The sequence below is a fragment of the Dipteris shenzhenensis genome, chromosome 2 (genome assembly GCF_047967505.1).
Source record: "Dipteris shenzhenensis isolate YYH24624 ecotype China chromosome 2, Dip_SZ_1.0, whole genome shotgun sequence".
NCBI classification, from domain to species: domain Eukaryota; kingdom Viridiplantae; phylum Streptophyta; class Polypodiopsida; order Gleicheniales; family Dipteridaceae; genus Dipteris; species Dipteris shenzhenensis.
This window is the reverse complement of record NC_141597.1, coordinates 2,394,725-2,410,000: the sequence shown is the minus strand read 5'-3', so window position 1 is coordinate 2,410,000 and position 15,276 is coordinate 2,394,725. Positions and strand designations below refer to the sequence as shown.

At 43.4% G+C, this 15,276-nt stretch overlaps 1 protein-coding gene across 1 annotated transcript; it reads left to right on the top strand.

The window, feature by feature from the left end:
- Positions 1-3,908: 3,908 nt before the first annotated feature.
- Positions 3,909-7,798, top strand: LOC147904222 (putative protein phosphatase 2C 33). The gene is made up of 5 exons (XM_087385375.1): positions 3,909-4,894; positions 5,077-5,439; positions 5,549-5,666; positions 5,769-5,992; positions 6,119-7,798. The coding sequence occupies exons 1-5, from the start codon at positions 4,652-4,654 to the stop codon at positions 6,866-6,868; spliced, it is 1,698 nt and encodes a 565-aa protein (XP_087241501.1). The 5' UTR covers positions 3,909-4,651; the 3' UTR covers positions 6,869-7,798.
- Positions 7,799-15,276: the final 7,478 nt, after the last annotated feature.

The window sequence follows — 15,276 nt, the reverse complement described above, 5'->3', positions numbered from 1 at the left end:
CATGAAACAATCCATGTAAATCTTTTCTAGTTTGTCTTGTTTATTTATAAGATCAAATTTAATTCAATATTTTCTTAGCTTGTTTAGCCTCCTAATATCATGTGAAGATATCTTGGTTTTAGTGAGATTGTTGCAACTTTTACGTACTTGATGTTGCGCCTTTTGGCAAGAGGCCTACAAGGTTGTCCCTTGCAATATGCCATATGTTTAAACTTCAACTTCCAAGGAATTGGGCACTTTATTTTGTACTAAATGTCCTAAAGTTTCCAATATAAAAGTAGGATCAGGAACACAATTTATTGAATAACATTTCATTTGTGCTAATTTGATGTATATTAACATAAAGGGAGTCACGTAGTGTGGAACGGCACATGGTTGTGTTAAGCTTTGTCTCATTCTTTCTTTTGAATGTCAAGGCTTTCTCAATGCGTGTTGAGTGGAGTTACATATAACAAATGCATGGCCTTGAGCTTTCCTTATTTCTTTAAAAAGTGATATTGGCATATGCCTTCGATGAGAGTTTGGTTTTGGGAATGCACTGCATATATATTAATCTATCATTTAAATAGGACTTCATACTACTTTTTTGGGCGTATGTTATAATATTACCCTTAGGGAGGACACATGAAAATGATTTTCTTTCTTTGGGATTATCATAGAATCCTTTGGGATTCCTTTCTATTTATGGCATGTCATAAAAGCCTTAGTTTTATGAAGTATCATAGGGTGGCATGCCAAGAATGCTAGCCTTTTAAGGGAGTATTAATGCCGTTAAAAGAATTGATTTGCTTCATTCTCACCTTCTTAGTGCCTGAAAAGTAAGCATTGATGACGCTATGAAGAGTGTCATGTACCTAAGAGTGTCATGTACCTACTAGTTGACTTTAACAAACAAATTTTGTCGTAATTGAACTTGTCCTTCCGTGGAGACCTAAATAAGATATATTTTCATTGAACCTATTTTGTATACTCCCACACGTTTAGTTCTAATGAAATAGCATCCACCAAGTGAGGAGAGTTGTTGGTCTTAGTGCTTGTGTTGTGATGTCATATTTTGCTAAGGTGTTTTGCTATTGCTTCAAATATTTATTTCTTCACAACCCCCAAACAAACACATGCAATTACGTGCTTTTGAAATAGCTATTCCAAAAATGGCTAATAGGAAGAAATTTTAAGGAATTAATAACACATGACACTAATTAACAACTTCAAGCTTCCTTGTTAAGAGGGTCTCCATACATGCAGGGATTGTTGCCCATGGGTTGATCCCATATAATACCTAAGAGATGACAACTTGGACTACAATGTTGTGTGTGCCATTGCAACTTACAACCTACCAAGGCAACGCTAATCAAGCATTGTGTGTCTAAACATTCCCATTTGATGACATATGATTTGTTATAGAGGCTACCTACTATAGCACAACCATTGGATAAAACATCCATGTAACATGAAAGGGCATTCTAGTTTTCTTTTCTTGAGTGACCTCTAAATAAATACATATTTCCAAAAAATAATTAAAAAAGACGTGAAAGGGCATTCTTAGTAGTGGACATGGGAATAACTTAACATTTGCTAGCATTGTCAAGGTCATTGGGTGAAGCATTAGTGGCTTGTTTATTGAAAAATTCTGCATCTTATTCGTTTTTGACGAACAAATTGGTGCTTTTCATTTGATCAACCTATCCCCTTGGACCCTGATGGATGGGAGGGCATAGTGGTTGATGCCTTCCTTGCATATAGCCTCTTGATTGACATTGGATGGTTGTCAGTGGGAAATGTGCCTTCTGTCGTGACACCATTCCTTATTTGTCTTAGAGCACTCCCGAGGGACTAGTAAAACCGTCGTCTCAAGTGCTAACAAGACAACCTGAATGCTCATGGACACTATTTCATCCTTTATTGGGAGGAAGCAATCGGTGAACAACAAGGACACCAAAAAAAGAGAGAGAGAGACCTTGTGGTGGCAAGCATGTACGCCTGCCTGAGGGTTGCGGGTGCTCAAATTTCCTTAGGATGCCTAGCTTTGTCGTGCCTTGGGCTATGCTCACCCCTTATATTGTGAGGTTAAAATCCTCGTCCCCCAGGCCCCACATGTGTGTGTGTGAGAGAGAGAGAGAGAAAGAGAGAGAGAGAAGAGAGAGAGAGATTTGAACTTGTAGTGTAAGACCGCGGCCACATGCCACCCACCAAACCCTCCAAACCTCCATGAATCATGTTGCACCTCCATTCTAAGATCTCAAGAAAAGTTGTGCTCATGGCCACATGGATCAACGGGTCTGGACTCTGGCCTGCAAGGTAGTGCAGGGCACACTGGACTAGAGGTTCGACGTACAACTTGCAACTCATTAAGTTCACTATACAACATAGTATGTGAGTCTCTCTAAGTTCACTCAGCCACTTTGTCCTAGACTCATGTGCATGTGTCTATACAATTCATGTGTGGAGTGTCCAATTGCCATGACTATATAGGCATAAAGGTCCCAATGGAGGGTTTTGGATGTCCAATAGTGGAGGTATTCGGGCACTGCCAAACCCTCCATGCTCCCACTTTGCAGAGTTAAAGGCGATCAGATCGTCAACGGGTGCAACAACGAAACGGAGATAGCATACTGTCTGTTCAGGATATTTTGGGTGGGATGCCTTCAAAGAAGCATTCGAGTGTAGGGTTTTCAAATTCGAACCTTGCAATTTTCGTGTCGTGCTCGTTTTTTGTGATCATAATTCAAGCATGGCCATAGTTCTAAAGCGAGGCTAGGGATCGAACCATTTGCTGTTCGGCGACGAAACTTCAAAAGCCTCATCATACGCTGGCTTGTAGGACTATGGCTGAAGACGAGACTCTTGATTTGCATCAAGCAGGTGACCGCTAGATATGGAGCTTGTCCGAGACGAAACTTAGCACTAAGAAGCAAAGCTTTCGGAGTTTAGACGGAGGATATCCGAATAAAGGTGCTGGAATAAATAACACGACAACCTCTATGGGGACAACAGATTCCGCGCTCGGTGGAACTCTCAAAGGGGCCACGTGGAAGGCTGATCCGGATTCCGAATTTCGGTGGAGCTTGCCTGAAAAGTAAACAACGTCTACAATGTGGTCATGCAAACGTGGGAGGGTGTCACGGTAGTTCGCCGGCGGGGCGTCGTGTGACTGGGTGCGGAGTTCATTAATGAGCCCTGCTGGTGGTACACGTCATCGAATCTCATGTGGATGACGGGGTAGAAAGGTGACGTGTCCACAAAAAAAAAGACGGGGGTGGATAAAAGAGGGAGTGGGTGCCACGTGGAGGAGAGTGGACTATAAAATATGAATTAGTTACTAATTAATAAGAAGGGCGTGAGAATCGATGCTAGCGTATGTGTTGTGCAGTGTGCAGTGGCAGACTTGAATGCAAGCATTAAAAGCTTGTGTGCAGACACATTTCCTGCCTGTCTGTCTCGTCCGACCGACGCTGTGCTGTAGCCCTGTACCTTTCTCCTCCGCCATCGTATCGCCTTCTTCAATCTTCACCATTCATCACATCACATACAGAATATTATCAATAGCACTTGATCGCTCGCAGCCTGCAGCCTGCATCTCTGGCTCGTGCGAGAGCTTCATCTTCCTTCGAATATCGCGCTCTCGCAAATCTTCCCGCTGCTCTTTTTACCATCCACGTTTCTTCAGAAGTGTGAATGCCTTCCCTGAGGCCTCCTCCTCTCGGGCCCCAGAATCGTCAAGCGAATCCACGACCTTTGCCTCTCTGACCTCTTCAAGCTCCTAAGTACGCATGCGGTGAGCAGTGAGCCGCTCCCATCATCCATCGCCATAACTCTCCTGCCCAGGACGATGGATTCACCCACAAAAGCCCGAGCGCAGAACGCTTGACGTGAATAGTCCACCAGGTTTCGCTCTGTGAGAGAGAAACTACGCCTTCAGGCTTCCCTTGAACCTGCCCATCAGCCGCACATGGCCTCGGCCTGGGCCTCCACAATGCACTCAAATCAGTGCTCCTCACCGCCCTCACCATTGACCAACTGAAAAGTAACTCGCCATCGCCTCTGTGTGCTGTACAGTGTACCGGTAACGCCTTCGTCAAGTTGGTGTGATTCCTGCCCACTGCCATCTCCTCCAGCTCCTCCTTGTGATCCCCTTCACTGTCAGTCTCTGTAACGCGCACTCTGCAATCGGACAGAGCGCGGACGTCTCCCGTGCGTAGAATAGGGACCGACCGATCCATCATCCAACGTCTCACCAGTACTGGCGAAGCTACCGAGTATTCCGTGGCCCATGCGCATCAAACTCTGTGTATCGTCTACTCTCGTCTTGTCGCGCTCATGCTGTCGATCCGCACGAAAGTCCCGAACAGAAAACCATTTGCTACACCTAACGCGCGTTCAGAACGCAGAACGCTTCACAGAAGAGCTCTTCTGTCTGTTTCCCAGATTCTCCCAATGGAGAAGAAGATGCTGGCGGCCTCGGCTTCCTAGCTTTTGGTCCTTAACTTCTTGAGTGACTTCACTGCCACCGCTGATGATTTGTGGCAGACCTTCTTCAGCAGATGCTGGCTAAGGAAAACTCAAGGGCGGAACTAACCCCCGAACACCGTTGAGTTCCCAGCCACATCAAGCGTGTGCGGATTTCTCCTCTCGTCTGTTCACGGAGTCAGGAATGGGTTCGTGTTTGTCCACAAGTGATGATTCTGAGGAAGTTGGCTGCGGTCGTGCTCTACGGGCTAGGCGGAAGCAAAGGAAGCGGCAGGTGATGGAAATTTTAGCTGCCGAGGCTAAAAGCAGCGATCTGCTATTCCGCATACCAGGCAGGATGTGTACAAACGGAGCCAGTAGTAAGGCATGCATCTTCACGCAACAGGGGAGGAAAGGAACAAATCAAGACGCGATGGTCGTGTGGGAGGTGAGCTTTCCTCCGATCTTTTGCCCCTTTGCTGAATGAGAGCAATCTTTTCCCTGTTCTGAATGAGAGGTTGCTTACAAAAAGTCGTTATTAAGTCTAGTTGTGGTGAGGACATCTTCCGATTATGGCGGGTTTACTTCGGTTGTGCAACGGAGGACTTATTTACGTCAGCGTCTGCGCAGAATTTCGCATCGCATACAGATGCAACCTTCTGTGGAGTATTTGACGGGCACGGTCCTTTCGGGCATCTGGTTGCACGGAAGGTTAGAGATTCGTTGCCGTCTAAGCTGACATCCCACTGGAAAGCGCAGCAGCGCGGAGAGAAGTCCATGGTTCCACGAACAGCTTCCAAAGAGGAAGCGGAGACGGCGTCCGCAACCGGTTCTGCTGGTGAATCAGGGATGGATACCGATCAGCGTAGGATGTTTGCTAGCTGGAAGGATTCGTTCCTCAAGGCTTACAACGCGATGGACAAAGAACTGAGAGATCATCCCACAATCGATTGCTTTTGCAGCGGGACGACAGCCGTGACCATGCTTCTGCGGGTTTGGATCTCTTTTCTTTCTGTTGCTGCAAGATTGTCAAGAGGCTGTGTTAAGGTGTGTTTCTGGTTAATTTTGAAACTCCAGCTGATCTCAATTATGGTTCTGGCAGGGACGCGATTTGGTGATAGGAAACGTAGGAGATTCTCGCGCTGTTCTCGGTACTCTCACGGAAGGCAGCATCATGGAGGCCGTTCAGCTAACGACCGACTTAAAACCTAACTTGCCAGGTAAGGCTGTTACGATGTTCACATGTTTCTTGTTTCCGCCAAAGCTGCATGGAGATGGTTTGGGTGACTGATGGCCTGGAAATGGACATGTGAGATTTACAGTGGAAGCGGAGAGGATTAAGAGATGCAGAGGGAGGGTATTCGCGTTGGAAGACGAGCCAGAAGTGGCGAGGGTGTGGCTACCGAACGACGATTCGCCGGGACTAGCGATGGCCAGAGCATTCGGGGACTTCTGCCTCAAGGATTTTGGCTTGATAGCGGAGCCGGAGGTGACATACAGGAGGTTAACACAGAGGGATCAATTCGTGGTGCTAGCAAGCGACGGGGTAAGCCAAGCAGGATGGATTTGAAATTCAGGGGGATGGGATTCAAGTTGAAGGGAGTGAATTTCAAGCTCTGGATAGGGGGACCTGTTAAGAGAGGAGCTGAGAGCGTGAGTGATGCTGATGCAGGTGTGGGATGTGCTGAGCAACAAGGAGGTGGTGGATGTAATTTGGGAGGCTCCAACGAGGACGACTGCAGCGAGGGCGTTGGTGGAGACAGCAGTGAGAGCCTGGAGGCTCAAGTATCCAACCTCCAAGGTGGACGATTGCGCGGTAGTTTGCCTGTATCTGAACGAGAACCGACGCCAGGCGTTGCTGAGCCCGAATACAAAGGAGGAGGAGAGCAAGAAGATGGAGGAGAGCAGGAAGATGGAGGTGGTGGAGATGGAGATGGAGATGGAGGGGGAGGAGAAGATGATGAACTCCAACGAATGTGGCGAGCTTGAGCGCTCCACCACTGTGCGGTCAGGCAATTCAGATCATCTTCCCCTCCAATGCGCTTCTTCTTCGACGTCGCCTGCTTCGTCCAGCGACTCGGAGGCGCATCCTGCTTCGTCCTCCTCCGATCCGCCTGCTGGTGCTGCTGAAGATCAGGAACAGGAAGGACCTTCAGAGATCACCATCCTCATCCAGCAGCAGCAGCAGGAGAAGATCGTGGAACGATCAGCCTCTCGCCGTAGCTTGGCAGAGTGCCTCTCGACCGCTGATGACGATGATGAATGGTCTGCTCTGGAAGGTGTTGCCCGTGTCAATTCCCTTCTCCACCTTCCCAGGTTCTTGGTGGGAGACAAGCGAGGCGCTGCAGGAGCATCCTCTTCCCGAGCAGCAGCTTCTTCTTCATCAGCAGGAAGCAACCTCAAGCATCGTCGGAGACATTAACTCTTACCACATGACCTTCATGAAGATCCAACCTTGAGCAGCGGAGAGGAGATGCTCTTAACGCCCAAAATCACCTCTGGACTCTTTTCGCAGTCGACAACAACACTGCAGGCCTGTATGCTCTCTCACCATCTTTCTTCTTCTTCCTCTTCCTTGCCACCATCTCCTGGCTTGGAAGTTGGAATCTGCTATATAGCTTCCTGCCTTCAATAATTCGCTGCTTATCTAAATGCCTGCTTTTTCTCCTCTTTTCTTGTCCTTCCATTCATGAAGAAGATGAATGAGAGACATGCTTTTGCTGGTATCCTGTCTCGGCCAAGTACTACAAAGCCCACTTCTCCCTCGTTTCAAAAGGAGGCGAATGCAGAAATGTAGGTAGTGCAAAATCACCCAGTTGGAGATAGTCATCCAAGAGCTTTGGTGCCCTGCGTTTAATCCGCTCTATACCTTATCGTTTCGGTTGCAGAATCGGAGGCTTCACGTATTTTGAGACTGTATAAGGAAAAACAATGTCTCCTCTGAAAACAATTCAAACAATGCGACTGAATGTAGAAGGAAATCCGGGACACAACGAGGGGGTCTGAGAGCAGTCTCGTCTTATGTAGTGTTATGAGTTGATTTTGAATGGCGTTCTGTAGAGCAATATTACATCGTAAGCTTGGTTTCCTCTCCCTTGTTCCATGAAATCCATGTATCTTCTCCCTACTACCCTGTCTAATTACCCCCCAGAAATATTATGTGAATAGCTCAGGGAAAGCAGCTAAATTTCTTGTCGTTGAAGTGTAACAGATACTCGCATCTAGATTCGATTAATGTATTTCTAGCTATGAAGTCATATACCGGTTAGATGGAAATAGCAACCATTTTCTGTCATAAGAAAAACAGACTCCCTCTCGATGTGTCGAGGAAACAATACGGCTTAAAGATGTACTAGTGTGCTACCCGCGCTTTGCTGCTGCAAAACATGATGCATGATATATGTGTTGTTGATATGTAAAACACATTGATATATAAAACTCTAATGATTATAGAACAGGGTATTCACTACATGTATTTCTCTTGATGTAAACTTTAAACATTGTGTAGGAAATACCATTGATTGTAAACCCTTAAACTCTTTAACCAACGTGAATATAACTATGTTATCAAATGTAAGAGGGAAATATTGCTCATAGTATCTATATTCCTATGAAAATAGTTTAGAAAGAAGCTTGAACAATGTTAAGTTCTTGTATGGAATGGCACATTTGCAATTGAATTAATTTAAAGGAGCAATAATAATTTTTAAAAAATGTACTATTTTCAAGATAACAATTTTGAAATTAGCAGGTTAAGAAATTTTGAAATTTGTGAAGGTATCAAAGCAACACCAATCGAAAGTCTTACTATGTAGGATCCATCCATCTGGTACACATAGTTCCACATGATACTTTTCAAATTGCATCATCATAATTTATTTATCGAAGAGAATCCACAAGTAAGAAGCTCACTATACTTATCTTTTTTGTTGGTATCAAAGCTTGATGTAATTGAGACAAATGAGGTTTTTTGTTCTCAAACTTTAGCATCTTGAAAACTTAGGGTTAAATGAAAATTTTAGTGAGAATTCAAATAAAATTAAATAAAAATCATATCAAATAAATCTATCTAATTTGTTTTTGAAAGTATATATAAATATATAAATTTATAAATTGTAAGTAAAAATATTGACATATGGTGCAAAAAATTTAGACTTAATCATATGACACATGCTATTATTCAAAGAAGCTTACTTAATAATATTGTGTGATAGATCGTTTTGAGAATATTCAATTGAGTTGGTGTTATTCAATAAGGTTTTCTTGGATGCACATTACAATCAACACATCATTCATTATACTATGAAGAACATGCAAATTCAATTGCAATAATGCCAAAAGAGAAAGAGATCATAGTTACATGTGATTTCACGGTGTTAGTATGAAGAACATGCAAATTTAATTGCAATCTATTCTATTTCTTAAGGAGCGAGGAGAGCCAACCTACCAGTGGTGAGTTGGGAGGGAGGCCAACCTACCACGTGGTGGCGAGTTGGGAGGCGAGCTGGGATTGCCACATGTCACGTCGTCATGTCGCGTCGTCACGCCTTCAATCACGCATGAAGAACGTCGTCACACCTTCAATCGACACCCACCTCAAGCGCTCCATCTCCTGTTGCCACCTCGAGTGCCTCGTCTCCCGTCTCCATCGCTCATGCCATCTCCTCCAACCAGCTCCTCCATCGCTCGCGCCAGCTCCTCGGCTCTCGTCGCCACCTCCAACTCCACCCCCTGCGGCTCGCATCTACTCCTCCAGCCTCCACCAGCCTCCATCGCTCGTGCCACCTCCAGCTCCACCTCCTGCGGCTCGCGTCTGCTCCTCTAGCCTCCACCAGCCTCCATCGCTCGTGCCACCTCGAGCTCCACCTCCTGCAGCTCGCGTATGCTCCTCCAGTCTCCACCAACCTCCATCGCTCGCACCACCTCCTCCTCGATCCTCGGCTCCCGTCGCCACCTTTAGCTCCAGCCAACTCTGTTGCCGTCTGCTCCTCTAGCCTCCATCACTCCACCTCCTCCTCTTGTTGTTTCGCCACCTCCAGCACCAGCTCCAACTCCAACCAGCTCTGTTGCTGTCTCCTCCTCCAGCCTCCATCGTGCCACCTCCTCCTCCTCCTGTTGTTTCATTGAGATATGCACAGACAAAGCATCGCACAACTCAACGTGAGGTATGAGACTCTAAAAGTCCACAATAGAAGAGATCATGCTGCTACGAATTGTGGGTGGGTTTTCTAGACAATACATGCTGAGCCAATAGAAAAGGATTGTAGGAAAGAGATCGTTTTGTTTATGAAGGCTGGTAGTTTAGCGTGCAACTGTGTTGTAGGTTGGGCTACTGTAGGTTGGGCGAGAGAGAGAGAGAGAGAGAGATGTACAGTTCGCTTAGCTTTACTTTTTTTTTGAGTTGTTTTTCTTGCAAGTGCTTCATTTTATTGTTGGACTAGCACTAGCTTCTCTCCACAACTTTTGTTTATCCAAGTAGGTGATTACTTTTTTTCCAATTGACATTGTGTGTGTGTGTGTTTGCATCTTAAACATTTTCAAAATCATTGAAACCATTCTGATTTGATAATTCATGAATTCTTTACTTCCTTAGGACACATTGTGTGTGTGAGTTTGCATCATTTAAGACAAGCTACATTCATTGAAACCATTCTGATCTTATAATTCATGGATGCTTAGATTCTTGGGAGGGGAAAACTGAACTAAGAACCATCTTTTTTCAAAAAGGTAATGGAGGAGAGAGAGAGAGAGAGAGAGAGAGAGAGAGAGTATTAACGGATTTATCTCTCCATATGTTAAAGCTATATTTGCATCATTTAAGACAAGCTACATTTTTAAAATCATCCAAACCATTATGATCTTATAGTTTCTAGATGATTATATTATTGAGACGGAAGAACTAAAAGATAATGGAGGCGAGAGAGAGAGAGAGAGAGAGAGAGAGGGAGAGAGAGAGAGAGGGAAAATATAATGGTGGACAGAAGTGAATTAAGTTAGTGTATTAGTTAGAGACAAGGCGATGATGTGGTTGGACCAGTAATCATTAAATGTAATTGTATCTTTCCTAGGAGCATCTTGATGACCTGGCAATATGTCTAGAGATAAGCTTGCACCGTCTACCCTAAGTGATCTTATCTAACCTTCATTTTGAGAAGCTAGCCTTGCTTCTCAATTGACCTTGCTTTCTATTTGGGATTCTTTGCTTCCTTAGGACACATTGTGTGTGTGTGTGTGTGTGTGTGTTTGCATCGTTTAAGACATGCTACATTTTCAAAATCATTGAAACCATTCCGATCTGATAATTCATGAATTCTTTGCTTCCTTAGGACACATTGTGTGTGTGTGTGTGTGTGTGTGAGTTTGCATCGTTTGAGACAAGCTACATTCATTGAAACCATTCTGATCTTATAATTCGTGGACGCTTAGATTCTTGGGAGGGAAAAACTGAACTAAGAACCATCTTTTTTCAAAAAGGTTATGGAGGTGAGAGAGAGAGAGAGAGAGAGAGAGAGAGAGAGAGAGAGTATTGACGGATTTATCTCTCCATATGTTAAAGCTATATTTGCATCGTTTAAGGCAAGCTATATTTTTAAAATCATCCAAACCATTATGATCTTATAGTTTGTAGATGATTATATTCTTGAGACAAAAGAACTAAAAGATAATGGAGGCGAGAGAGAGAGAGAGAGAGAGGGAGAGAGAAAGAGAGGGAAAATATAATGGTGGACAGAAGTGAATTACGTTAGTGTATTAGTTAGAGACAAGGCAATGATGTGGTTGGACCAGTAATCATTAAATGTAATTCTATCTTTCCTAGGAGCATCTTGATGACCTGGCAATATGTCTAGAGATAAGCTTGCACCCTCTACCCTAAGTGATCTAATCTAACCTTCGTTTTGAGAAGCTAGCCTTGCTTCTCAATGAGAGTAAAGCATCAAATATGTTTCATGTCATGTGGACTATAGCCATGAGAACTAAGCTCGAGACGTGAGGCGATTGGATGATAGGTGGGGCTACACCGAGAGAGAAAGAGAGAGAGAGAGGGGATGAAAAAATATAATGGTAGGCCAGAAGTGAAATAAGACAAGGCCATGATGTGTTTGGACCAGTAATCATTAAAGGTATTTGTATTTTTCTTAGGAGCATCGAGCTGGTAGTATGTCTAGAGATAAGCCAGCATCCTCTTTCCTAAGTGATCTAATCTAACCTCTTTGAGAAGTTAACCTTGCTTCTCAAGGAGAGTAAAGAATTGTGTTTCATGTCATGTGCACTATAGCCATGAGAACTAAGCTCGAGAGGTGAGGCGATTGGATGATAGATGGGGCTACACGCACACACACACACACACACACACACAGAGCAAAATATAATGGTGGTGTACACTAGATTTAGTTGAAAATAAAGAATATATACAAACCCCTTTAGGGTTAGTATTAGAGTTAGGGCTAGGGTTAGGATTAGGGTTAGGGCTAGGGTAGGGTTAGGATTTCCAACCCTTTCCTTTAAGCACTCTAGGTGTTAGTCCTATGCACATATGATAACACATAATGTTGAGATGAATTCTCAACACCTTCCCTCAAGATCAACGTCATGAAATAGGCCTTCTCTCAAGATGATGGTTATGGGGAATGAAGAAGGATTGTGGGATTACATTCCATCACACCCCTTTAATGCGAATTTCGTTCCTCTGTATCAAACCAAGAGCTTGTCAATGCTTTTGAAAAGCTCTTTGCCAAGAGGTTTGCTAAAGATATCTGCAACATTCTCTTTGTTGTCACAATGTTGCAATGTGATGTCACCAAGTAACACTCTTTCTCTAATGAAGTGCTCTCTGACATCAATGTACTTTGTCCTAGAGTGATATACTAAATTCCTGGCTAATGTTTAGGTAGATTGATTATCACAGTATATTGTTGTTGGCTTTGTCTCATCAAAGTAATATGTTTCTAACAATTGTCTTCTGAGCCGTATAGCCTCACATTTACATGTTATGAGTGCCCTATATTCTTCTTCTATTATTGAAGACAAAGAAACAATTGCCTACTTATTTGACAACCATGATATAGCACCTTGACCAAGGAAGAATGCATATCCTTGTGTAGATCTCCTAGTCTAATGATCTCCTACATAGTCACATCATCATAGTATCCATGCGACCTTGGATGACTTCCTTTGTATTTTATTCCAAACTGTCTTGGACCTCTGATGTATCTCAAGACTCTTTTGGGTGCATTCTCGTGAGACTTCTTTGGATTTTCCATAAACCATGCAAGTGAAATTATTGCATAAAAAATGTCTGGCATTGTGATAGTCACAGATATATAAGAGCTATGAGTTAGATATATAAGAGATCAAATGACTTGCCGATAGTACTTGTCATTGACTGTAGGGTTCTTGGAATTTGATGCTTGTTTACTTTTGTTTCTGATCCTAACTAACAATGGAAACATCTGTGAAGTCTAGTGGTGACTCACATATCGGTTTCAAACTCTATTCCATGGGAGTGGCTACAATCTCACAATCTACCATATGAAACTTCTTCAGGAGACTATCCACATATTTCTACTGGCTCATGAAGGGGCTGTCCGAGTCTCTCAAAAACTCAATACCAAGACAATAATGCATAAGTCCAAGAGATTTTATGTTAAACTTTGTAGATAAGTCTTGTTTCAGCATACAGATGAAGCTATCATTGCTTTCTATCACAATTAGATCATCTACATATAGAAGTACTACCCATAACTTGCAATCCAGGAAAAATTTGGACACGCTCCAAAAGGGAAAAGTGATCGTCTTTTTGAGCTCTACGCGCCTATCAAGTCATATTATGCAATTAGATATGCAATTAGACACTGCCAATATTGAAAGAAATCAATTGGTAAGACCTTTGCAACAAATGTTAAAGCAACGCATGAATGCAATAAGCATGCCAAAAGCACAAGTGTATGAGATGACCATAGCACAAAGCATGGCATCCGCACAAAGCATCAAGGCACATGGAAGAACAAAGCATCATGCATGAAGCTACGTCAAGCAAAGAAGCAAACACCATCGTCATCAAGCCATGAGCCAAAAGGTGACATCAATGGAATGTATTGAGAAACCAAAACCTTGCCAACCTTGCCTATATTTTGTAAATCAAGCCTGACCACCTGAGAGTAGCTATGAAAGCACCTTTCTTCCCACCCCTTAATCTCTCCAAACTTACATCTTCTTCCTGCCCTTTAATTCCAGCCTCTTAATCTTTCTCCAAACTTCGGTCGCTCCTTTTGAATCTTCATCGCAATGTGTTGCGACGAAAGAGAAGGGATGAGATGATGGAAAAAAGGAGAGGGGATGGATGTTGGAAGAGAGGCTATGGGATGGGAGGGGTCACTACCCAACCTTATTACCCCTCCTGCTTATTTCCTGGCGGCCATGGTCGCCAGGGCATAAGGGGGAGGGGGTTATAAGGGACGAGTAGGGGATTATAAGGGTTAGTTAAGGGTCATGGCCACCAGCAAATAAGGGGGAAGCCCTTGAGCTTTGTAGTAGAGAGTATGATTTACATTGGACTTCATGTATCCCAATTGCGATTCTGCTATATCAACTTTTGGGTGCTTGTTTTAAGCCGTAGAGGCTTTTCTTGAGATGGCGAATATGATTCTCTTTCCTTGGTTCAACATACCCTACTAATTTGCTGGATGTAGACATCCTCATCTAGGTAACCATTGAGAAAAGTAGTTTTGGCATCTACTTGATACACATTCCATCTGTTACGTGTTACTAGTGTTGGTGTGTTATCTACCATGTAGATAACATTCTTCTATCCTTCTAATGGTTTCATCTTTGTGAACCATTCCTCCATGTGAGATGATGCACAACTGTCTATGTACCAGGGTTCTTGATCTACTTGATCAATTCGATAGCTACATTTCCCTTTGAAATTACAATTTTTGTCAATGTACACTGTGTCAGTATTCTACATATCCTCACTCGTAAGATATATAATCTAAGTTTCATTAGCATAATAACTGTGACTTGAATGTCCATGACCTAATTTCCTCTTCCACAAAAATTCCCTCGATTGCTACTAGATTGACCTCCTTGGTCGTACTGCTTCTTGCAGCAATCTCTTTCATAGTATCCAAACTTGTGGCAATAGTTGCACTGAAGGTTTGACACATTGGTTGATATATTCCCTTATTCTTGAAGTTTTCCTCGATTGGAATGGTTTCCTCTTAAAAGCTGATGCTGATCCTGCTTCGGATAGTGTTGCTAATGGTGTCCACTTCTCTAAGATGCTCTACCTCTATTTCTACCTCTGTCTAAACCTATGAATGCTTGATCATTGGAATGACCTTTGTGTGCTTGAATGACCTGAACTTTTGAGTTCTTCACCAAGTAACACTCTTCCAGTGTTGGAATTTCCTTTGAATGGCAATACTGTGGACTAGATTCTGGTATCTCTCTCCTAGTCCATTTAGGATGACTTGAACCATTTCTGTGGGATTCCTACTCTCTCCTGTTGCTACGAGTTGACTATTGCAATCCTTGATTCTGAGTACATGAGCATGACCAGTTTCATTACTGTTGCAGAAACTCTGGTTGATTTGGTTTCTAAGTGTGAGAATCCTAGATGTGCTCTTAGACTCATAAAGGGTTGCAAACATATTCCATGCTTCTTTGGATGTCTTCAGTGTGTTGCGATGCCCAAGCATGACATCTTGCACATTTTGTTTGATCAAATGATATGCATCTTTGTCTTTCTTGTCTTATTTTTCCTGTGCCCGAGCAATGGCAGGATCTATTGCGCAGATGTGGACACCATTAGTGAAGGTGCAAACCCTT

What these genes read in the sequence shown, in the direction of transcription:
- LOC147904222 (XM_087385375.1), top strand. Translation starts at nt 4,652, where the DNA reads ATGGGTTCGTGTTTGTCCACAAGTGATGATTCTGAGGAAGTTGGCTGC. An exon ending in CTTAAAACCTAACTTGCCAG is followed by an intron (nt 5,667 to 5,768) that starts GTAAGGCTGTTA and finishes TGAGATTTACAG; the next exon opens with TGGAAGCGGAGAGGATTAAG. An exon ending in TGGTGCTAGCAAGCGACGGG is followed by an intron (nt 5,993 to 6,118) that starts GTAAGCCAAGCA and finishes ATGCTGATGCAG; the next exon opens with GTGTGGGATGTGCTGAGCAA.